General features: G+C 48.5%; 1 protein-coding gene across 1 annotated transcript in view; it reads left to right on the top strand.

The window, feature by feature from the left end:
- Window positions 1–1,414: 1,414 nt before the first annotated feature.
- The window catches only part of CPSF1 (cleavage and polyadenylation specific factor 1), a 40,819-nt gene continuing 18,754 nt past the window's right edge, over window positions 1,415–23,479 (top strand). The window contains exons 1-18 of the mRNA XM_081204348.1: window positions 1,415–1,507; window positions 4,237–4,393; window positions 5,900–5,927; window positions 7,775–7,908; window positions 8,747–8,827; window positions 10,536–10,687; window positions 11,941–12,087; window positions 13,107–13,246; window positions 14,066–14,176; window positions 15,751–15,844; window positions 16,919–17,006; window positions 17,154–17,279; window positions 18,489–18,540; window positions 19,161–19,255; window positions 19,556–19,630; window positions 19,892–19,972; window positions 22,292–22,387; window positions 22,529–22,639. Of these exons, the coding sequence (XP_081060474.1) occupies window positions 4,250–4,393; window positions 5,900–5,927; window positions 7,775–7,908; window positions 8,747–8,827; window positions 10,536–10,687; window positions 11,941–12,087; window positions 13,107–13,246; window positions 14,066–14,176; window positions 15,751–15,844; window positions 16,919–17,006; window positions 17,154–17,279; window positions 18,489–18,540; window positions 19,161–19,255; window positions 19,556–19,630; window positions 19,892–19,972; window positions 22,292–22,387; window positions 22,529–22,639 (1,755 nt within the window). The 5' untranslated portion in view covers window positions 1,415–1,507; window positions 4,237–4,249. The remainder of the gene's footprint in view (window positions 1,508–4,236; window positions 4,394–5,899; window positions 5,928–7,774; window positions 7,909–8,746; window positions 8,828–10,535; window positions 10,688–11,940; window positions 12,088–13,106; window positions 13,247–14,065; window positions 14,177–15,750; window positions 15,845–16,918; window positions 17,007–17,153; window positions 17,280–18,488; window positions 18,541–19,160; window positions 19,256–19,555; window positions 19,631–19,891; window positions 19,973–22,291; window positions 22,388–22,528; window positions 22,640–23,479) is intronic.

The raw sequence follows: 23,479 nt of genomic DNA, 5'->3' as shown, positions 1-23,479 counted from the left end.
ATGTTGTTGTTTTTCCTGTCTGCCAGGTTATCTGATAATGCCTTATCTGATTGCCTTTCCTGGTAGTCTGGCTATTCCTTTGAGATGGCGATTCCCCAATTCCTGAGACAATGGGAAGGGTCCCTCACCCCCTCCCTCCTTGCAGAGAAACATTTGGTCAGTTTTGGTAGTCAAAATGTTTTCAGGACGCTCTTTCTGTGCTGCTCCAGACATGTGGTTTATATATTTATGTATGTGTTTGCTTGGTACATTTATGAACATTTATTATATATTGTTGTTGTTCTTGTTGTTGTTTAGTCGTTTAGTCGTGTCTGACTCTTCGTGACGCCCTGGACCAGAGCACGACAGGCACTCCTGTCTTCCACTGCCTCCCGCAGTTTGGTCAAACTCATGCTGGTAGCTTCGAGAACACTGTCCCACCATCTCGTCCTCTGTCGTCCCCTTCTCCTTGTGCCCTCCATCTTTCCCAACATCAGGGTCTTTTCCAGGGAGACTTCTCTTCTCATGAGGTGGCCAAAGTCTTGGAGCCTCAGCTTCAGGATCTGTCCTTCCAGTGAGCACTCAGGGCTGATTTCCTTTAGAATGGAGAGGTTTGATCTTCTTGCAGTCCATGGGACTCTCAAGAGTCTCCTCCAGCACCAGAATTCAAAAGCATCCATTCTTTGGCGATCAGCCTTCTTGATGGTCCAGCTCTCACTTCCATGCTCTCACTACTGGGAAAACCATGGCTTTAACTATACGGACCTTTGTTGGCAAGGTGATGTCTCTGCTTTTTAAGATGCTGTTTAGGTTTGTCATTGCTTTTCTCCCAAGAAGCAGGCGTCTTTTAATTTTATGACTGCTGTCACCATCTGCAGTGATCATGGAGCCCAAGAAAGTAACATCTCATATATATGAGACCTTAATTTTTTTATAATAATAATAATAAGAAGAAGAAGAAGAAGAATGTAATAATAATAATAATAATAATAATAATAATAATAATAATAATAATAATGTAAGAATAATAATAATGATGATGATGATGTAGTAATAATAATAATAATAATAATAATAATAATAATAATATCATCATCATCATCATTATCATCCTCATCATCCCCCTTTATGTATTTACCCCCTTTCTTCTGTGCTTCTGCACTCCTCTTCTCCCTCTCTCAATTCCCCCCTCCTTGCTTCTCTCTTTCCCTTTTCCCCCTCCTCCCTCCCCACATCCCTCCCAGGACAAGACTTCTTCCATTTGCCCCCCAAACCCCTCTGCCTGCCTCACAAGTTCAACCCCGCGCGGCAGCTCTACACTTTCCCAGCTCTATCGTTACGTCCCGCTCGACGAGGCCCTTGCCATTGGGCCTCCGGCTTGCCGCTCATTCCCCTCCCCGCCAATCAGGACTCCGGTTCCGCCTTCCGGCCTCGCGGCTGCGCCGAAGGTTCCGGCGGGAGCGGTTTCCTCCCGGACCGCTTATGCCCGCGCACCCCGCCGGCTGAGGGGGAGTTGAGGGCGGGGGAGGTAAGGCCGGGCCCGGGATGGGGGGGACGGGGGACGGCGGGAGGGGAGAAGCCGAGGGGCGAGGGGGGAGAGGAGGGGGAAGGGGAGCCGGTCGGGCCCGCGAAACCGGCCCCGGGGAGCCCCGGGCAGGGTGGCCCTTGAGGGCGGCCTTGGGCCCTTCAGGAGCGGCTCCAGGGAACGGGGCCCCCTCGCCCGACTCCCCCCGCCAAGAGCAAGGCCCCAGAGCAAGGCGGCCTCGTCAGGGGTCTGCCCTCCCTCCCCCCTCAATATATATCATATACTGTATATATCAAATATATGCCATATATGAGATCATCTATATCGTAAGCATATATTTATCATGGATTTATATATATATATATGTGTGTGTGTGTGTGTGTGTGTGTATATATATATATATGATTTAAAAATATATATTTTATTAAATATATATCACACACACACACACACACACACACACACATATATATATATAAATCAAATATAGTGGAAGACAGGAGTACCTGGCGTGTTCTTGTCCATGGGGTCACGAAGAATCAGACACAACTAAACGACTAAACCAACAAATCAAATATATGTCATATATTTCATGCACATATCTCTATCGTATATGATTTTTAAAAAATATTTTATTAAATATGTATCATATATATCAAATATATGTCATATATATATATATATATATATACACACACACACACACACACACAGTGGTACCTCACATTACATACGCTTCAGGTTACAGACTCCGCTAATGCAGAAATAGTGCTTCAGGTTAAGAACTTTGCTTCAGGATGAGAACAGAAATTGTGCTGCGGCGGCAGTTGGAGGCCCCATTAGCTAAAGTGGTGCTTCAGGTTAAGAACAGTTTCAGGTTAAGAATGGACCTCCGGAACGAATTAAGTTCTTAACCCGCGGTACCACTATATAGTGGAAGACAGGAGTGCCTGGTGTGTTCTTGTCCATGGGGTCACAAAGAGTCAGACACGACTAAACGACTAAACAAACATATCAAATATATGTCATATATTTCATGCACATATCTCTATCATATATGATTTTTTAAAAAAATATTTTATTAAATATGTATCATATATATCAAATATATGTCATATATATATATATATATATATACACACACACACACACACACAGTCATACTTCGGGTAGAAGTAGCTTCGGGTTGAGCATTTTTGGGTTGCGCTCCGTGGCGACCCAGAAGTAATGGCGCACATTACTTCCGGGTTTCGCCACATGCGCAGACTCTCCAAATGATATCATACGCATGCACAGAAGCGGCAAATTGCAACCCACAGACGCGTGTTGTGTTCGCTTCAGGATGCGAATGGGGCTCCGGAACGGATCCCATTCGCATCCAGAGGTACCACTGTATATGATTTTTACAAAATATTTTATTAAACAAACATTACATACAAAAAACAAACTAATCTTATATTGGATATTTCTAGACTTAAGATCATTATTAAAGTATACATAAATTGTCAAGAAATCTAGAATAGATATATATTATATAAAGGAAATAAGAAGAGAGGGGGAAAGAAGAAAAGGAAAACGCACAACGATAAAACCGAAAAATTAACATAACTAAAACTAACTGTCAAACAAAAAGCATTATTTGATTAATTCAGACCGGTACCAGGGAGAAATCTTGGATGGATCAAATATCAGAGTTGCCTGGGTTACCCAAAAATGCTTCCCCCCCAACTATTCTGGTCTCTTCAGAGGATTGGTGGTCTCTCAGGTGTTGTTGGACCCCAGCGCTCATCAGCCCCAGCTATCAGGGACAATGGTCTGGGATGATGGAAGTTGCAGTCCAACATCTGGAGTGCCACAAGTTTCCCATCCCTGCAATACACTGCTGGGCCGTGTCTATGAGGGATTAATTGCGCTAGCCATATTGCTTTAAGCTTATCTGTCAGTTCAGATGAATATAGCGCTACCCCAAAGACAGCTGTCAGTCAGGCCCAATGTGTGGATGCCGGGGTGAGGGAAGTGTCTCCTGGGAGTAGCTAATGTGACCCCCTCCAGATGTTACTGTACTACAACTCCCACCATCCCTGACCTTTTGCCACGTTGGCTGGGGTTGGAGTCGAGCGGTATCTGGAAAGCACCAGATTGGCCATCCCAACTCCATTTTATTTCATAAAATCTGTACACTGCTTGTGGTTGTTGTTTTTTTAAGAATCCTCAAAGTGATTTGCTAAGAGAAAAACAAGAAAATTGCCTTTAAAAACAACTTTTTGAAACGTTCGGAAGATAAAATCAGCAATAAACTAAAAACAGATTAAAACACACACGTGTGTTCTTCTACATGTCTGAGTAGGCTTGTCTGAATTAAAATGTTTTTAGCAAGCACTTTAAAGATTACACAGAAGGCACCTGCCTAATGTCAATTGGCAGGGAGTTCCAAAGTCTATGTGCACTCAAGTAAAAGATCGATTTCTTGTAAATGTGGAAGGAGTATTATGTGACAGCTGCAATAGTTGCTCAGGTTGAAGTAGTTGATTGGGCCCATATGGGGTAAGGTGATCTTGTAGGTAAACTGGTCCCATGTTGTGATCTATTGCAGATAACGTAGCAGCAAAGTCCCCTCCTTTGGCTCAGCTAGTTGGCAGATAGGCTGACATCTCTCAGGGCCAGGTCCTGCTGTGGGCTTGTGTCCTGGCCTGCTTGCCGCTTTCCCCACACTGAGTTGTGCCTTTCTGCAGGGAGCCTGCGGAGATGTATGCCGTGTACAAGCAGGCGCACCCTCCCACTGGGCTGGAGTTTTCCATGTACTGTAACTTCTTCTCCAACGCCGAGCGCAACTTGGTGGTGGCAGGGACCTCTCAGCTGTACGTGTACAGGCTCAACCAGGACTCTGAGGTACGGTGGAGCGCCTGCTTGGGGGCGATGTATGCTGGAGGGATCCAGGAGGAAGGGAGCCATGGCCTTTCACTTTCGTGGTCGGTGTGCATCTCCTGAAAACAACAGGCCGTGGGTTTGGCAACAACGAAAGAGTTCTTTCCCACAATGTAAAATTGTGGAGCACCTGAAACTGAGTATATAACTCTGCCTCAGACAAGTGGTCTTGACAAATGGGGAGAGGCCTGGCCCGGCAGTGTTGGAGAGCCAGGCTTAAACAGGATGCAGCCCCCGCCCAGGGACAGTAGCTGATTGTCAGGTAGGCATGGTTAGGAGGAAATGGCATAGGAACCCCCAACAGGCCAAGATTGGCCTGTGGGCCAGAAGTTTCTCACTCTTTAGTTCAGGGCACATCTCTGAGTTTTGCCTCCAGCTTCCCAAGGGCATATGCCCTGCAGAATTTCTCCTGTTCAGTGATAATGCTGAACTTGGATGAGGCAACTTCCCCTTACTGGCGTCCCTGGAAACTGATTTCTACCCCCACCCGACCCAAGCATGGATGTGGCCTTGCAGCTCTCGCTGAACTGCATTAGGATGGAAAGTGCCTGTAAGGACTGGAACTGGCCGTCCCTCCCTCCCCGCTTCCAGTCTCTCTCACAAACACAGCCTTGTCGTTAAGCACCCACCTCGTCACCTAAAGCAACAAGAAACTGCATGCAGGCGAATTCATAGATTTGTGTGTTGGCTGGCAGATGTGCGGAGTGTTCAAACCGTCCTCTGCACCAAGTGTAGAAATGCAGCAGAGACTAGGGCGGGCATTGGAGCTCCCCGCCTTTTTTTGCAGGCTATTAACTTTTGTGGGCCAATTTGCAAAGCTGCACAAACCCCGTATCCTGCCCCTCTGCTCTTCCCATGCCAGATGGTGGTCCTGGCATGGGTGCCTTTTGTGTAATTGCTTCCAGCACTCAAGTAGATTCCCTGGAGCTCTTGTTCTTTTTGAGCCGGCCTGGAATTAACGTTCCTTTTGCAGAGAAAGAGTGATGGTGGCCCAGCAGGGCGGATTTGCTGACCTGCTCTTTTTTAGAAGATAGAAGGAACTGACTGTGGCACCCTTTGCAGCAGGGAGGCCTGGAAAACCCTGGACCTGCTCCCTAGGATGGGTGTTTCATCCAGAGCCAAAGAGGCCCGAAAGACAGCTGAAATGTTAGAAATGGGTAGCGTCAACTGGGGAGTTGGGTTGGAGAAACCTGACGCAGTCTGAGAGCCATGGAATAATTTGGGTTGGTGCGGTTATGGGGTGCATTATGGTTCTGGGCTGCATCCTCGGGGTGGAAGGGAAAGCAATGCACAGGTGATTTGCCATTCTTTGCTTTCTCTCTGGAGCCTTAATGCAGCTTTGAGCAATGCCTTGGCACGCTGCCCCAGAGAGACGGGAGGTGCTGGCCTCCTCAGCCAGACTGTGCAGCTGGTGCAGTGCGCCTGCATTGATGCTGCAGGACTGACGGTGTTCCTTTGCTTCTCTTCTAGACCTCGACCAAAAATGACAGGATCTCTGGTGAGTGGGGTGTGGGGAGCTGGGGCTGCAGTGTGCAGGCATTGGGGGCGGGCGGGGGGGCGGGAGTCTGGGCAAAGGAGCTGTGGAACCAGAAAGCTTGTATTAAGAGGTTTCCTTGGAAGAAGACTGCTTGAAGGAAGCTGCTTCTGCAGCCCCCATGGGTAGCTCAGCTGGGAGAGCAGCACACTGAGGGCCCCGGGTTCAAATCACTGGGCAGGCATGATTTTATACCCGTTCCTGGGAACCACAGGAGGAGGGGAGAGCACTCTTGTGATTGAATCTTGCTTGTGGGTTTCCCATAAGGGCATCTTGCTGGCCTCTGTGAGAACAGGTTGCTGCACTAGATGGACTGCTGGCCTGAGCCAGCAGGTTGTTATTATATTCTTATAGTGGGCTCTATGGGCTCAGCCAGTGTGGTGTAGTGGTTAAGAGCGGTAGTCTCGTAATCCAGGGAACCGGGTTCGCGTCTCCGCTCCTCCACATGCAGCTGCTGGGTGACCTTGGGCCAGTCCCACTTCTTTGAAGTCTCTCAGCCCCACTCACCTCACAGAGTGTTTGTTGTGGGGCAGGGAGGGAAAAGGAGAATGTGAGCTGCTTTGAGACTCCGTAAAGGGAGTGAAAGGCGGGATATCAAATCCAAACTCTTCTTCTTCTTCTTCTCTGATTTTCTTGCCCGGCGGGCTCTCCCAGGTGCTATCTTGGGGCTGTAAGTGCTTGGTTGCCTCTGGTGCCAATTCTCTGGGGCCCCAAGAACGGTCTCTGCTGAAACACGGAGCTACATCTAGGCAGCCCTCCAAGCAGCCATTGATCCTGGACCTGCACACTTCTTCGCAAATGCCTACCCAGCTCATGTACCCTAGCTCTTAAGGGTGGAGCACACGCATGTGTCAAGATGATTTTGGTGCAGCAGGTTTGGGAAAGATCTCTCCGCATGAGGCCTTGCAAAGAGGCTGCTTCTCAGAGTATGCCAGCCTTACCCAACCTGGTGCCCTCCAGATGTTTTGGAATGCAACACCCATCAACCCTGTCCCAGCTGACTGGGGTTGATGGGAGCTGTAATCCAAAGCATCTGCACAGTGCCAGGTTCAGGAAGTCTGGAGTAATTGCTGAGTAAAGGTAAAGGGACCCCTGACCATTAGGTCCAGTCGTAACCAACTGGGGTTGTGGCGCTCATCTCACTTTATTGGCTGAAGGAGCCGGCGTACCACTTCCAGGTCATGTGGCCAGCATGACTAAGCCGCTTCTGGTGAACCAGAGCAGCGCACGGAAACGCCGTTTACGTTCCCGCTGGAGCGGTGCCTATTTATCTACTTGCACTTTGACGTGCTTTCGAACTGCTAGGTTGGCAGGAGCAGGGACCGAGCAATGGGAGCTCACCCTGTCGCAGGGATTCGAACCGCCGACCTTCTGATCGGCAAGCCCTAGGCTCTGTGGTTTAACCTACAGCGCCACCCACGTCGACAGTTGTCTATTGTTTTTCATACGTTTGCTGTTTTTTCTGCAGTCAGGGACTGAAGAGAAACAGCACGGCCACCTGGCCACCAGCATTGAAACACACTGAGGTTGGCTTTCCATGCTAAGCCCATCTTCTCAGTGCTTACGTAGGCAGGCCTAATGTAAAGACTTGCTAGGAACAGGTCCTCTCCCCTTCACCTAAAGCAGAGCATTTAGGTGGTCCTTTCACTGGTCTTGGTAACGTCCACAGGCTGAGTTCACCTGGGGGCAGGATGCAGGCTGAAAGGTTTTGGAGGCTTCTTTCAGGCACAGAAAAACGGGTTGTGGGAAGGGGCTCTGTGTGCAGCAAGGGCCTCAGAGCCTAATGCGCCTCCACTTGCTGTCTTGCGCAGAAGGCAAAGGTCACAAGGAGAAACTTGAGCTGGTGGCCGCCTTCTCCTTCTTTGGTAATGTCATGTCCATGGCCAGCGTGCAGCTCGCGGGAGCCAAGCGAGATGCCCTCCTCCTCAGCTTCAAGGATGCCAAGGTAAGGGGTCGGCTTGGGTGGGGAGCCGTGAAATGCAGAGGGCGCAGGAGCCTCAAGGCACCCTGCTTGGGGAGCTTCACATCTTGGAGGTGGTGGAGGGTTTCGATAGGTAGTGGGGTATAAGTTGGAGGCCCTCGGAGCCTTTCCTAAGGGCCCCTGGCCCCTCGACTTCCAGTTGACAGTATATGGCACGCCTCCTGGGTGGCAATTTTGTCTGGCATGAGGCTAAACAAAATAGCCCTGGAGTTCTTAGGCTGAATGGAAGCCATATCCCTTTCCAGACAACTTTCCAGACCCTCGTGGGGAGAAAATGCTTCTGAATACCAGTTGCTGGAAGCCACAAGGAGTAGGTTTCTTCGGCTCGAATCCTGCCTGCTGGTTTCCCACAGCTTCTTAGAAGACAATGGAACTCTTAGTACAGCCTTCCTCAGGCTGGAACGTCCAGATTTCTGGACTACGGCTCCCATAATCCCCAGCCAGCACCAGTTTAGGAAAGGCTGCCTTGATGCATTGTGTGTCTTGCAGCAGTTAAATGAGTTTTTGTTTTGTGAAACAGGAAGAACTGAAGAGCAACCATGCAAATTGAGGAATGAGTTGCCTTAAAGCTCTTGGATTACGCGGGGTTCTCCTTTAGGTTGGAAAAATGGGCTTGCAGCAGGCAGATTAGAAGTGAATAGGCACATGAGAAAATGTAGCAAGCTTTATTAGGGGAGGGAGGTAATTAGTTAGTTAGATTTATAGCCTGGCCCTCACTGTCTGTCAGGTTGATTATTTTTCCACTAAAGAAAAAAAATGAAACTAGCAGATTGCCTCTAATTTCCTTTTTCCTGCCTCCTAGCTCTCCGTGGTGGAATATGATCCTGGCACCCACGACCTGAAAACTCTCTCCCTCCATTACTTTGAGGAGCCAGAGCTGAGGGTAGGTATCCTAAGGCTTGTGAAACAAAATAAAACAAATTCTTCTACAAGCACCTTAGAGACCAACTAAGTTTGTTATTGGTATGAGCTTTTGTGTGCATGCACACTTCTTCAGATACTAAGAAGTGTGCATGTATACAAAAGCTCATACCAATAACAAACTTAATTGGTCTCTAAGGTGCTACTGGAAGGATTTTTTAAATTTTGTTTTGACTACGGCAGACCAACACGGCTACCTACCCGTAACTAGAACTAAGGCTTACACTTTAAGTTTTGAAATCTGCTGTGGGAGGAGCTGCCACCTGTTCTCTTTCATAGCCAAGGGACATTGTCAAATCTCTTGCAACCCCTGAGACTCTTAAGGCAGCTGCTGGAATTCCTGTGTGGTGGTGATGATGATGATGATTTATTATTTCTACCCGGCCCATCTGGCTGGGTTTCCCTAGCCACTCTTGGTGGCTTCCAACAAAAGATTAAAAATACATTAAAACATCAGTCATTAAAAACTTCCCTAAACAGGGCTGCCTTCAGATGCCTTCTGAACGTCAGATAGTTGTTTATTTCTTTGACATCTGATGGGAGGGCGTTCCACAGGGCGGGCACCGTGACCGAGTAGGCCCTCTGCCTGGTTCCCTGTAACTTTGCTTCTCACAGTGAGGGAACCGCCAGAAGGCCCTTGGCGCTGGACCTCAGTGTCCGGGCAGAACGATGGGGGTGGAGACGCTCCTTCAGGTATACTGGACCGAGGCCGTTTAGGGCTTTAAAGGTCAGCACCAAAACTTTGAATTGGGCTCGGAAACGTACTGGGAGCCAATGTAGGTCTTTCAAGATCAGTGTTACGTGGTCCCAGCGGCCGCTCCCAGTCACCAGTCTAGCTGCCACATTCTGGATTAATTGCAGTTTCCGGATCACCTTCAAAGATAGCCCCACATTGAGCACATTGCAGTAGCCCAAGCGGGAGATAACTAGAGCATGCACCACTCTGGCGAGACAGTCTTTGGGCAGGTAGGGTCTCAGCCTACCTGGTATCCCTCTGTCTAGCTGGTATCCCTCTGTCTCCCTGTCCATCTCACCTTCATCTCAGTATTCATTCAAAGCAGCAGCTATTGGAAAGGTGAGCAAGTGCCTGAAATAGAGAGCCATTTTGACCTGTTTGCTTTTTCAATTAGGAGTGGGCAGCCTTTTGCAGCTGTCCTCCCTTGTGAGGAGCCCCTCACTTTGGATAGCAGCTCTCCATTTGTCAGGGAACACAACCAAGACTTCTCCCTTCCTGAATCCCTTCAAACTCTGTGCTCATCCAGACTCCCATGTCGCCTTTGGGCAGGGGTCAGCTAACTTTTTCAGCAGGGGGCCGGTCCACTGTCCCTCACACCTTGTGGGGAGCCCGACTATATTTTTTTGGGGGAAATGAACAAATTCCTATGCCCCACAAATAACCCAGAGATGCATTTTAAATAAAAGCACACATTCTACTCATGTAAAAACATGTTGATTCCCGGACCGTGTGCGGCCTGGATTTTGAAGGCAATTGTGCTGGATCCAGCCCCCGGGCCTTAGTTTGCCTATCCAAGCATTTGGGTAAGTTCCGTGGGTTGAGAGTCACCGTGTATTCCAGACCCAAGGGAGCACAGCAGATTAAAAGGAAGGGTCTCCTGCTCCCTCTGTGTCGCCCTGTCCAGTACTCATGGCCTGCTCTGTCTCTCCCCCAGGATGGCTTTGTGCAGAACGTCCACATCCCCAAAGTGCGGGTGGACCCTGATGGGCGCTGTGCGGTGATGCTCATCTATGGCACAAGGCTGGTGGTGCTGCCATTCCGCCGAGAGACCCTGACGGATGAGCACGAAGGCGTCATGGGAGAAGGGTAAGGGCTGCCTTGGGCTCTGCACTGGCCAGAACGACCGATACTCAACTGAGGCAGCATTTAAAATAATCAGGGTCTCAGAATGGGTGTGTTCCGTTGAGAGTCCATCAAAGCTGTGAACAGCGGGGCTGTTGTGGCGTCCAGACCGTTTCCACTGTGCCAACCTGCTTCTCCCGGCTACATCAGAGTATCTTGTGCAGCGGTGTGCCTGTGTTGAAGGAATCTCAGCCAGGCAGTAAAACTCTCGTACAACAGCTTCTATTCTACGAAGCTTTATCGTACAGCAGCAAACAAACAGTTCAGCCAGGAGAGAGCGAAGACATGATGCTTCTCCTGTTGCAGCCATAGCAGGAAGTAAAAACATTCACATAACAAAGATGCGAACACACCCCAAGTGACAGGACGTCATTTCCCCTTGAGCTGTTAACGCTGTTAACAGGGTACCTCACAGGGTGGCATTTAGAGGAGAAAGGGACTGCAGTGCAGGGCGGGACGGTCAGAAAACTGCAAGTAAGGGCTCAAAGCAAGAGTACCGTATTTTTCGCTCTATAACACACACCTGACCATAACACACACATAGTTTTTAGAGGAGGAAAACAAGAAAAAAAATATTCTAAACGAAACAGTGGATGTATGATTTTTGTGGTTCATGCTGTGGCCGCAGACATGTGATCTGAGGGTGAGTTTAGGGTAGCCCAATGCAAAAATCATGTGGATCCATGCTTTGTAACCACGTTTTTGCACCACTGCGGCCCCAGGCAACAGTGGGTGTGTGGTTTTTTTGGTGCAAGCTGTAGCCATGGACATGCTATGTGATCTGATGGTGAATTTGGGGTGACCCAGTGCAAAAATCCTGAGGATCCATGTGGATCCGTGCTTTGTAACTGGGCTCTCTGTCCCTCTCTTCTCCCCACTCAGCGGCTCTTCTCCCGCTTTGCTGTTTCAAAGCGAGCCACGGAGGAGGGAAGGAAGGGGAACCATGGATCCTCTGCTCACGACTGCAGCAGATCCCCCCCCCCCGCCACCTGTAGGCATTCGCTCCATAACACGCACAGACATTTCCCCTTGCTTTCTAGGAGGAAAAAAGTGAGTGTTATGGAGCAAAAAAATACGATAATTAGTGCCGCATTGCCAGTTTTTCATCTGTGAAATGGGTACTTTGCGGAGTTCTTGACAGTTTCTCAAGCATGCGCCTTGGGAACCCTGGGGTGTATTTGGCCCCTGTGAACTCTTGGCGATATCTCTTGTTGCAGCCAGAAGTCAAGTTTTCTGCCCAGCTACATCATTGACGTGCGGGAGCTAGACGAGAAGCTGCTCAACATCATCGACATGCAGTTCCTGTATGGCTACTATGAGCCCACCCTGCTCATCCTCTTTGAGCCCAACCAGACCTGGCCTGGGTATGTCTTGCCTTCCTCCTCCCTCTCTGTTGTTAGCTTTGCCCCAGAACAAGTGCCGGCCAGCTAGCCCCCCGTCACAAGAAAAAGGAGCTGGCACTGCAGCTCAGTGGTGGAGCATCTTTTTTGCGTGCAGAAGGTCTCCCGCCTGAAATTCTGGAGAGCTGCTGCCAGTCCGTGTAGACACTACTGAGTACGGATGAATCCCACTGTTGTGTTAGGAAATGAGCTCTGTGACTGGAGGGAGTCTGTGCCCTTTGCCAGACGTGGTATGTCAATGCTGGGACAAAACCTGGGGCTTTTGCTTCCACTTCTGTCCCCTTCAATGTTGCTCCCTCCCAAGCACCATCTGACGCTTCATTCTCTTTTTTACATATACATTTTTATTGGGTTTTTTTAAACGTATCATTTCCAACAATCATATAACATAACTTCTTGTCTTATTTCCAACAATCATATAACATAATTTCTTGTCTTATACAATGTTTTAGACTTCCGTTGATACTTCTGATCATTTTTCATTCTTTATCACTTATTCTGCCTTTCTTAATTTCTCTGTTACTCTTAATTGTCAACTAATAATTCTCCTCATAGTCTTTCTTGCAATATTCCAAATACAGTGGTACCTCGGGTTACATACGCTTCAGGTTACAGACTCCACTAACCCAGAAATAGTGCTTCAGGTTAAGAACTTTGCTTCAGGATGAGAACAGAAATCGTGCTCCGGCAGCGTGGCAGCAGCAGGAGGCCCCATTAGCTAAAGTGGTGCTTCAGCTTAAGAACAGTTGCAGGTTAAGTACGGACCTCCGGAACAAATTAAGTACTTAACCCGAGGTACCACTGAAGTCCTCCTTACAAAACTTCTTGCTGACACTTCATTCTCTTGGGACCTGATGCTGCCAATGTCTTTTCCTCTCCTCCTACCACCTTCCCCAGTTTCGGCTCACCTTGACTGCACCTGCCCCACATGCTGTGCGGACAGCGATGTCAAGTAGTGGAGCTCTTTCCTTGTCACTCTTCAGGCGGGTGGCTGTGCGCCAGGACACCTGCAGCATTGTGGCCATCTCCTTGAACATCATGCAGAAGGTCCACCCGGTCATCTGGTCTCTCAGCAACCTGCCCTTTGACTGCACCCAGGCCCTGGCGGTACCCAAGCCCATTGGTGAGAGGAACGGCTTCTTCCCACTTGTTGTGTGGAGAGGGAGAGGTGGCGCAGGCTCTTGTCCGTGGGGAGAACAAGGTGGCTAGAAGCTGTGAAGATCTTGGGGGAGGGATTTCCATTTTGAGTGGAAATCCCAAATTGTGGCAAACGTGGTTAGACAGTGCGGGGAGGCCCATAACGCACGTAAGCTCTCAAGTTCAGTTGCCAGTAAAGATAAAGGGACCCCTGACCATTAGGTCCAGTCGTGGCTGACTCTGGGGTTGCGGCACTCATCTCGCTTTATTGGCCAAGGAAGCCGGTGTACAGCTTCCGGGTCATGTGGCCAGCAGGACTAAGCCACTTCTGGAGAACCAGAGCAGCGCACGGAAACGCCGTTTACCTTCCCGCCGGAGCGGTACCTATTGATCTACTTGCATTTTGACGTGCTTTCAAATTGTTAGGTTGGCAGGAGCAGGGACCGAGCAACGGGAGCTCACCCCATTGCAGGGATTCGAACCGCCGACCTTCTGATCGGCAAGTCCTAGGCTCTGTGGTTTAACCCACAACGCCACCTGCATCCCAGTCTCTCCCCTTAAAAAGAGATCTTCGGAAAAGGCACGTACCTGAGACCCTTGAACAGCCTCTGCCAGTCACACTAGGTGATAATGAGCTGGATGGGTCTAGCATATTTTTCAGATAGGGTGTGTGTTCTGGGCAGCAGCCTCCCTTACTCAGAGGAGAACGTAGACAAGCTCACTTTCCACCAGCTTGAACCCTGCGGCTCAAGAGTGACAACTCCGTCTTGGCCTAATTCTCCTCTCCCCTTCCTTCCTCCTCTAGGCGGAGTTGTGATCTTTGCGGTGAACTCATTGCTGTACCTGAACCAGAGCGTGCCGCCTTACGGCGTGTCCCTCAACAGCCTCACCAACGGCACCACCGTCTTCCCACTAAGTAGGCCTCGCTGCTTTCCTTCCCTTCTATCAAAAAGAAGGTCTAAAGCGCTTCATATTTTAATGATCCCTCAACATGTACAATATGAAAACAGCACACCTTAAAACAAAAATGCAACCTAAAATCAACAAAACAACACAAAAGCGTATAAACAGATACAAAAACAAGTACAGCAGAGATGCATGAAATTCGTAGTCAGGGTCCAGTCTCATGAGCCAGAAAAAGTCTGGGCAAAAAGATTTGCCTTTATAAGACATCCAAAGCAACTGATGGCTGCTGCTCTGTATATGGCAAAGGGAAGGGATTTTCAGTGTCTGGCAACAGCAGAAAAGGCCTGTTTTGGGATCACTGCCCTACAATATTCTGCAGGGTTGTGTGCTGCAAGTAGAATCTCCCCCAGATGATCTTACTGATCTTTACAGGAGCAAGTGATCTTTCACAAAGGTCATCCGGTCCCAAGTTGTTCAGGGCTTTATATGTTAACAGCAAGACCTTGAACTTGGCCTGGGAGCTGATCAGCAGCCAGTGCGCTTGCTCAACACAGGTGTAAATATGTGTGCCTCCACCTGCCCCACTCTGCAACCTGGCCACTCCCCCCCCCCCTTTTTAGAATATGGCAACCCAAGGTTACCAACACATGAATCACAGTGGCTAAGCTATTCCTGTCCAGGAAAGTGTGCTGTTGGTGTACCTACCTGAATTTGATAATAGGTGCTCCCTGCCAGAGAGGTTATTGGATGTTGGCAAGCTGCTGGTGGCCCTGGAGGTCTGGCCACTGTGCTCCTGATCCTTATGGGCTCAAACTGAGCAGCTAGCTCTATATAGGACCCTTTCCCTGCCCTACCAGTTTTACTTTCCTCTACCCATGAGTGGACAGAAAAGGAGAGCAGCAAACTCCTAACCTCGTGCCCTTAACCAGATGCTGTTCAACAGAGAATACTGCCTGTTATGTCACTTCTCGAGCAGGTTTTAAAACATTGCTTTTATTGGAGAGGCAGGGGTTGGGATAGGAAGCACATGGCATCCTTTGCAAACTTTCCAGTGCAACCCTTAATCATTAGGACTAGAGATGTGTACAGTGGTACCTCGGGATGCGAACAGGATCCGTTCCGGAGCCCCGTTCGCATCCTGAATAGAACGTAAGATGCGACGACGCATCTGCGCGTGCGTGGGTCGCGTTTTGCCGCTTCCGTGCATGACATCATTTTGAGCGTCTGCGCATGCGTGAGTGGCAAAACCCGGAAGTAACGCGCTCCATTACTTCCGGGTTGCCACGGAGCGCAACCCGAAAGCACTCAATCTGAAGCACATTCAACCCGAGGTATGACTTTACTAGTGTGTGTACATGGAAAGCTGACACTTTCAGCTTCTGAAATTCTGCCCCGGTTAGCAGGCTGTGAACTCTCGTTGCAAACCTGGTAAGTGGATAGAACGCTTATAACCCCAAGCAGTACTGCATGAGGGAAAGTGCTCAGACCAGGCTACCTTTCCAAAGGGGACAGCAGCAGCGTCCTGAGTCCTGCCCCTGTGTCCTGCTACTTTGGGCTCTGCTGATGCCTTCCTCCTCTTTACAGGGATCCAAGAGGGAGTGAAAATCACACTGGACTGTGCCCAGGCGGCTTTCATCTCCTATGACAAGATGGTCATCTCGCTGAAAGGAGGGGAGATGTAAGGCTTTGGATTGCTCTCAGGTCACCAGGCACAATTACCTTTGCCAGCTTCTAGCAGGGAGCTGTTCTGTTCAGACCTGGGATGTTTCAGCTCTGCAGCTCTGCTCACTTGGCCAGATGCAGGCAAGCTGCTTGCTGCTCCCAGTTCTCTTGGACCGTAAACATCCAGCCCATTGGAAAGAGATTCTGCTTTTGATGTTGTCATGTGCTGGGAGGCAGCCTGAGCCTGTAGCTAAGTCAGGCTGACCTCTTTCTCCCCGGGTTCTGTTTCTGTCCCCCTCAGTGCAGTGAAGTCGGTAAATATTTTACGGCTTAGCAGATAAATTTAAAGCCCAAAGACGAGCCTGGCACGGGGGATGGAGAGGCAAGAGCACATATTTCTTCAAAGCGCGAGAGAGAGAGAAAGAAGTGGAAGAGAAAATGTTTGCATCTGCTAGCCGATGTCCTATGAAAGAGATTATTGGACACCCGGCTCCAGTCTTGGGCAGGGCTGAGATTGCTTTAGTTGAATGCATGTTCTTTAAACTTAACTGTTTGCAGTGTCCCTGGTGGGTGGGAGTCGAGTGGAACTTGGTTGCCTGAACAGCTGCAACACTTGGCTTTTTGCTGTTTTTCTTGGGCAACTCATTGCAAACCTCTGGAGCCGGACCCCTTCAGACAACCTAGTTTTGCTTAGTTGCCAGTGTGTGGCAGCTGCAAATTTCAGTTAACGCAGAGGAGAAAAGTAGTCTTCTAGACCCACCTAGGGAGAGTATGGTAGGGCAGCTGAAACAAATAGAAAATCGGCAGTGGGAGAAGGAGTCCAGTGTGTGGTTGGTCTTTCGGCCTTTACCTTGAATCGTGTTGTCTCCCTCTCATAGAATGTTATAGTTGGAAGGGACCTAAGGAATCATCTAGCCCACCCCCCTATGCTTTGTGTTCAGTGAGAGAGGGGCAAATATCCTGGAGTTGAGCCTCCCCAGGCCACCACATGTTTGACAGGGCTCCTTGCAAGCTTTCTTGCTCAGACATTGCTTGCCCTCTGCCAATGGGATCCCTTCACCTGCCTCCCTCCCTCCCTCCCTTTCCCTAGCTACGTCCTGACCCTCATCACCGACGGCATGCGGAGCGTCAGATCCTTCCACTTCGACAAGGCGGCAGCCAGCGTCCTCACCACTTGCGTAAGCTCCATTAGGCCGGGCACTGGCAGAGTCAGGTGCCTCTGGGCGCCCCCTGCTCCCTTTTGATGCCTCTTTGCCCGCTTCTCCCATGAGCCTTGTCTGACACTCCGTCTCCCCACCCTGTCCCTTCTACCTTTCGCATCTCAGATGATCACCATGGACCCCGGCTACCTCTTCTTGGGCTCACGTCTTGGCAACTCCCTCCTCCTCAAATACACAGAGAAGCTGCAGGAGACCCCCATGAGCGTTGCCAAGGACCCCGCAGAGAAGCCGGTGAGTTCACCTGGGACCTGGCCTGCCCCATTTACTTAAAGAGCAGTGTCGCATTAGAAGCTTCCCCCACCCCCCATTGCAGGACAAGCCCCAGGCAGCCTTCCTGTCCAGTGCTGCTTGAATCTGGCCCAGCCACTTGGTCACAGGATTTTGGCCATTCAATAACCATGGCCCAATGGGAAAACTTATGGAAAATCAATTGGAAATTCACAAATTGTTATACGATTAGAGAGAACTTTCAAAAAATGCAACACCGATGGTACCTAACACCATGGAAACTTTTGAAAATGTATAAAAATGTGTCAAGTAATTGTTGGAGATGCGGAGATAACTCAGGAACTTTCTACCATATGTGGTGGATATGTAGGGAAATACAGGTATTCTGGGAGAGTATTCATGCAGAACTGCAAAAAATGCTAAAGGTCTCTTTTAATAAAAAACCAGAGGCCTACCTCCTGGGAATAACAGATCTGGATACTCCGCAAAAGAGGAAGGGTATCTTTTTATATGCAACGGCGGCAGCAAGAGTTCTGGAAGAGTAATGAAATCCCCTCTATACAAGATTGGATCCAAAAGCTGATAGAATATGTCGAACTAGATGGTCTGTCAGAAAAAAATAAAGAATAAATCAAAACAGGAATTTGTCTCAAAATGGGAGGTTTTCAAAGAATATTTGAAAAGTAAATATAGTAGTTTAAATTCTGTTGCAGCATTCAAGGAACTTCAGTAATAGTTGCAAGGTAGAAATAAGAAATTAGATATATTAAGAAAAAGTTTAATTATAATAAAAGCGTGTATTGGCAATAAGTAATATGAAATCAAAATATGGACTAGACGGGAGGTTGGGTCTTTAGTGTTAAGACCAATTTATGTTTTATTGTTTGTTAAGAAAATTATGTGTCTGTGGTTATTCCTGTGTGTAATTTGGTATTTGTGTTTTTTCTTTTTTCTTGCTGTATCAATTTTTTAAAAAAGAAAAGAATCTGGCCCAGCCACAGAGAGTGTTGGGGGGGGGGGGGAGGCATAGGGAAGGGGAGCCCGGTACTTGAGTGGGTATTGGTTGGAGGGAGAGCAAAGCAGCTAATACACTGACTGCCGTGAATGAATGGAGGTTTCAGCTGGAAACTCTTCGCCTGTTGGCTTCCAAGGGAAGTCGGACTTGGTGAGTCCCCTGCCTTTTGTCAGCATGCAACTTCCTTCCGCCTGCAGGAGGAGCCTCCAGTCAAGAAGAAACGTGTGGAGCAGACTGCAAACTGGACGGGTAGGTGGCTGTGCCCCAGAGCCAACGAGAGGGGATGCTGGGGGATCCGGTACAAATTACTGGCTCCTGGTGTTCTGGGGAGTGGGTCATAAAAGGGGGGGAAGTGTTGGGATACTGCCGGGGAGACGGGGGCATTTGGCAGGCCCCCAGCTGGCTCCAGCCACCGGCCGGCAGCCGGGTGATCTCCAGTACAGCATCAATCAGCGACACGAGCCTCAGATACGTTTAGAGACTCGGCACGCTCTTATCAGCAGAGTGAATAAATCTTCACAACGGAAGTGGCGGACAGAGACATGTGTAAGCATTATTTACAGGCGTTTATTCAGCATAGTTCAGGAACAAAGGAAAAACATGTCTGCTTCCCTTCGTCTCCAGCAAACAGCAGGATAGCAAATTCAATATACAAACGGAAGTTACCAGCAAGCCTGTGCTGGAAGTAAACAGGCATGTGACACACAACAGTCATGCCTGCTCCCTTTAAGGTGGAATGGAACTATATCCTAAATGGAAGTACCTAGGAAGAGCTGTTGAGTGGAGTGTGCAAGAGAAGGAAAGCTATGAAGAGGAGGCACAGAGCTAAACCCAAGGCTTCTACCCACATCCTAATGTGTCCTCTGCAGGGGGAAAGTCAACTCCTCAGGACGAGGTGGATGAGATCGAGGTGTATGGCAGCGAAGCCCAGTCTGGGACCCAACTTGCCACCTATTCTTTCGAGGTACCATTTAAATGTAGCTTCTGAGGACAAGATACAAACCTGCTTATGGCAGGCATGCTCTCTTTTCCTGGGGCGACGGAAGAAGGGCAAGAGAGTTGGGAAACTCAGTACTAAAGACTCAGCTCCTCTTCCCTTCCCCATGCTAGGCCATTCCTCTGAGCTGGCAATGGATCAAAGCACACCTGGAATCAGAAATGCTTTGGAGTCTCCCACCCTTGCTCCTCTGCCCAGAGCTATTCCTTGAGCAGTAGGTAACCCATGTGCCTTTTCTGTTTCTCTCTCCTCCCCCAACACTGACAGGTTTGTGACAGTATCCTGAACATCGGTCCCTGTGCCAACGCCGCCATGGGGGAGCCTGCTTTCCTTTCTGAAGAGGTGTGCACTTGGCTGGTTCCTTCTCTGGGTGTAGGGACAGGGCCAGGGTCCGGTGCCTGAAGAAAGAACCCTAAGACGGGTGGGGAAACGTGCTAGGTTTGGCCCTTCTGCCCTCCCAAGGGGTTCTAATGGCACGGAGGAGCTTGCAAAGGGTTCCTGGAGGAAACCAAGGACACTTGCTGTGGAGTTGCTGTGAGTGAGGCTAGCTCACCACTCTCAATCACCTAACCGTGTCTGTCTGTCGTGTGTGTCCGTCTTCAGTTCCAGAACAGCCTTGAGCCCGACCTTGAAATCGTAGTGTGCTCAGGATACGGCAAGAACGGCGCCCTCTCGGTTCTTCAGGTGAGCGAGCAGGTGAACTGCTGGGGTGGGAAGCGCAGGGATTGCACTGTGCGAAGGCCTGCGTCGGTGAGGAGAGTCTGGCGCAGGTCAGGTACCAGTGCTACAGCAGCAGCGGCATGCCCTAGGCTTACCAGGGCTGCCCCAGAGATCAATGGAGCAGCCTATAAACACCTAGGAACAAGTAGGTGGGTGGGGGGGAAACCACGCCTGATGAGGAACGGTTGAAGGAGCTGGGTATGTTTAGCCTGGAAAAGAGGAGACTGATAGGAGATATGAGAGCCATTTTCAGGTATCTTAAGGGCTGTCACATGGAAGATGGAGAAGGCTTGTTTTCTCCTGCTCTGGAGGGCAATGGCTTCAAGGTGCGAGAAAGGAGATTCTGACGAAACATCAGGAAGAACATCAGTTCAGCTTCTGAGTCCCTTTGTGGTCTTCTCCAGACTTTGGCCTGCTACTGTGCCCAGCTGTGTTCCAGCTTTTAACAACCATTTTGGCATTTACCCCTCTGTCTTGCAGTTGTTCAGAGGGCTCTTCAAGTCTTCCGGTGTCTGACTTCTCAACTTCCTTAGTATCATATTTTCTAGCTTGGCTTATATACGATATTTCCATTTCCACTTCCAATCTTTTAGCCAATCAAGACCTGCTATTTCACACCAGACCTATTTTTCTTCATGGATCTCCCTTCCACGCAGTGAGACAAACAGGCCCTTTGAGGTGCATACTTGGTTTACCTGCCCAGAAATTGTACAACTGCAAGGGAGCCCGCCTTGAGTGCTGGAGCCCTAATTTCAGGGGGGTGCGACTGGTGTGGTCGCATTGGGTGCCGTGCTGCAAGGGGCGCCACAACAATGCTGTAGAATGTAGCACAAGAGACAGGGAATGTTGAATTTAAACATTGCACCGGGCACCACTGAAACTTGGGAGCCCAAAGTCTGCCACTGCCTAATTTCTTTTATACACACACACATACACATTTTTATTAATTTTTTAACTTATTAATTCCAAGTCAGACAATATTTTTGGACTTCCGTCAACGCCTCTGATGATTTCCCGTTATTTGCCACTTATTATGCATCTCTTAATTTCATATTACCTTTAATATCCTTAACTAATGATTCTCCTCATTGTCTTTTTTGCAATATTTCAAATAATTCACCTTACAAAACTTCTTTCAAACCTACTAGCGGGATCTATTCATCACAACTGCTTTTCAAATAGTTCGTAAATTTACGCCAGTCTTCTGAGAATCTCTGGTCCCGCAGGTTTCGAATCCTTCCTGTTAGTTTATCTAATTCTGCATAGTCCATCAGTTTCATCCTCCATTCTTCTTTCGTCAGTAGTTCTTCTTGCTTCCATTTTTGTGCCAATAAAATTCTTGCTGCCATCATTGCATATAAAAACAACTTACAATCCTTTCTGTTTATATCATCTCCTACAATGCCAAGTAAAAATGCTTCTGGTTTCTTAATAAATGTATATTTCAACATCTTTTTCATCTCATTATATATCATTTCCCATAAGTTTTTCACTTTTTTACATTCCTACCACATGTGATAAAATGTTCCTTCTTTTTCTTTACATTTCCAGCATTTATTGCTAACTTTATACATTTTAGCTAATTTCACAGGCGTAATATACCACCTATACATCACTTTCATCACATTTTCTTTTAAGGCATTGCATGCAATAAATTTCAATCCTTCTTTCCACAGTTTTCCCCAGTCTTTTAACTGTATATTATACTCAAATTCTTTGGCCCAATGTATTATAACTGACTTTACTGCCTCATCTTTCAAATGCAATTCAAGCAGCAATTTATACATTTTAGACAAAGGTTTACATTTATTACTCAATATCTCCATTTCAAATTTTGATTTGTTTTCATCAAATCCTTTCCCCTTAAAACCCTGTTTAAACATTTCATTGACTTGGCGGTAGTGCAGCCAATCATTCACATATTCTTTAACTTCTTCATAGGGTTTCATTTTCCATTTACTCCATTCTTTTTGTATTAATTTTCCATATGTAACCCAATTCTTGCTCATATTTATCTTTTCACACTCATTGCTTCTAATGGAGATAATCACTGCGCTGTTTTACGTTCTAATAGGTTTTTATGTTGTTTTTGTTTAGTCGTTTAGTCATGTCCAACTCTTCGTGACCCCCTGGACCAGAGCACGCCAGGCACTCCTGTCTTCCACTGCCTCCCGCAGTTTGGTTAAATAATAGGTTTTTATACCTATCCCATATTTCAAATAGAGATCTTCGAAATGTATGGTTTGCAAGCCACTACCTAATTTCTTCCTTCCTTCTCAACAGAAAAGCATCCGCCCTCAGGTGGTGACGACCTTTGAACTCCCAGGCTGCTATGACATGTGGACGGTGATCTCGCCCCAGAAGACGGAAGAGGCAGCGGTGTGTATCGCCTCTACTTCCCAGGGGCTTTGAGCCACCTTCTTTTGAGGAGGAGGATTTCCTTCCAGCCTCTCTCCCACAAAGGCAGAGGCTCTGTGCACTTGTGACAGCATCACCCTGGCCACCCTCTTTTCCCGACAGGAGGAAGACGCCCAGGGAGAAAGCGCAGAGAAGGAGCCGGCCCCGCCAGAGCCTGCTGACGACGGGAAGCGGCACGGCTTCCTCATTCTGAGCCGGGAAGACTCCACCATGGTGAGTGCTGGCATTTTTCGTTGGGCATGGCCCCGGGTGCACTTTGGAGCTTGGCTGAGTGTGCTTCAGTGACTAAGGGGAAGGCAATTGGCAGCTCAAAGGGGCTGTTTTGAGGGAGATCAGCCGAGTGGGCTGTGTCAAAGAGGTTGCGGGGTGTGCAGATCTGCCAAGGGCTGGCAGCATGAGAAGAAAGCTGGAACTTGCTCTGCCCCTTCACTCTGGCCCTAATAATAATAATAATAATAATAATAATAATAATAATAATAATAAATTATTTTTTATACCCAGCCCATCTGGCTGGGTGTCCCCAGCCACTCTGGGCGGCTTCCAAAAAAATATTAAAATACAGTGGTGCCCCGCAAGACGAATGCCTCGCAAGACAGAAAACCCGCTAGACGAAAGGGTTTTCCGTTTTGGAGGTGATTCGCAAAACGAATCTCCTATGGGCTTGCTTCGCAAGACGAAAATGTCTTGCAAGTTCCTGCGGGGTTCCCCCCCCCTTTTCCCAAGCCGCTAAGCCGCTTATCAGCTGATCCTAAGCTGCTAAGCCGCTTAACAGCTGATCCGCTAAGCCGCTTAACAGCTGATCCGCTAAGCCGCTTAACAGCTGATCCGCTAAGCCGCTTAACAGCTGATCCGCTAAGCCGCTAAACCCGCTAATAGCGCTAAGCCGCTAAGCCGCTAATGGGCTTGCTTCGCAAGACGAAAAAACCGCAAGACGAAGAGACTCGCGGAACGGATTCTTTTCGTCTTGCGAGGCACCACTGTACTGTAATACATCAAACATTAAAAGCTTCCCTAAACAGGGCTGCCTTCAGATGTCATCTAAAAGTCTGCTAG

Source organism: Podarcis bocagei (assembly GCF_964188305.1).
Source record: "Podarcis bocagei genome assembly, chromosome: 8".
Lineage (NCBI taxonomy): Eukaryota > Metazoa > Chordata > Lepidosauria > Squamata > Lacertidae > Podarcis > Podarcis bocagei.
This window is presented reverse-complemented; position numbering and strand designations above follow the sequence as displayed.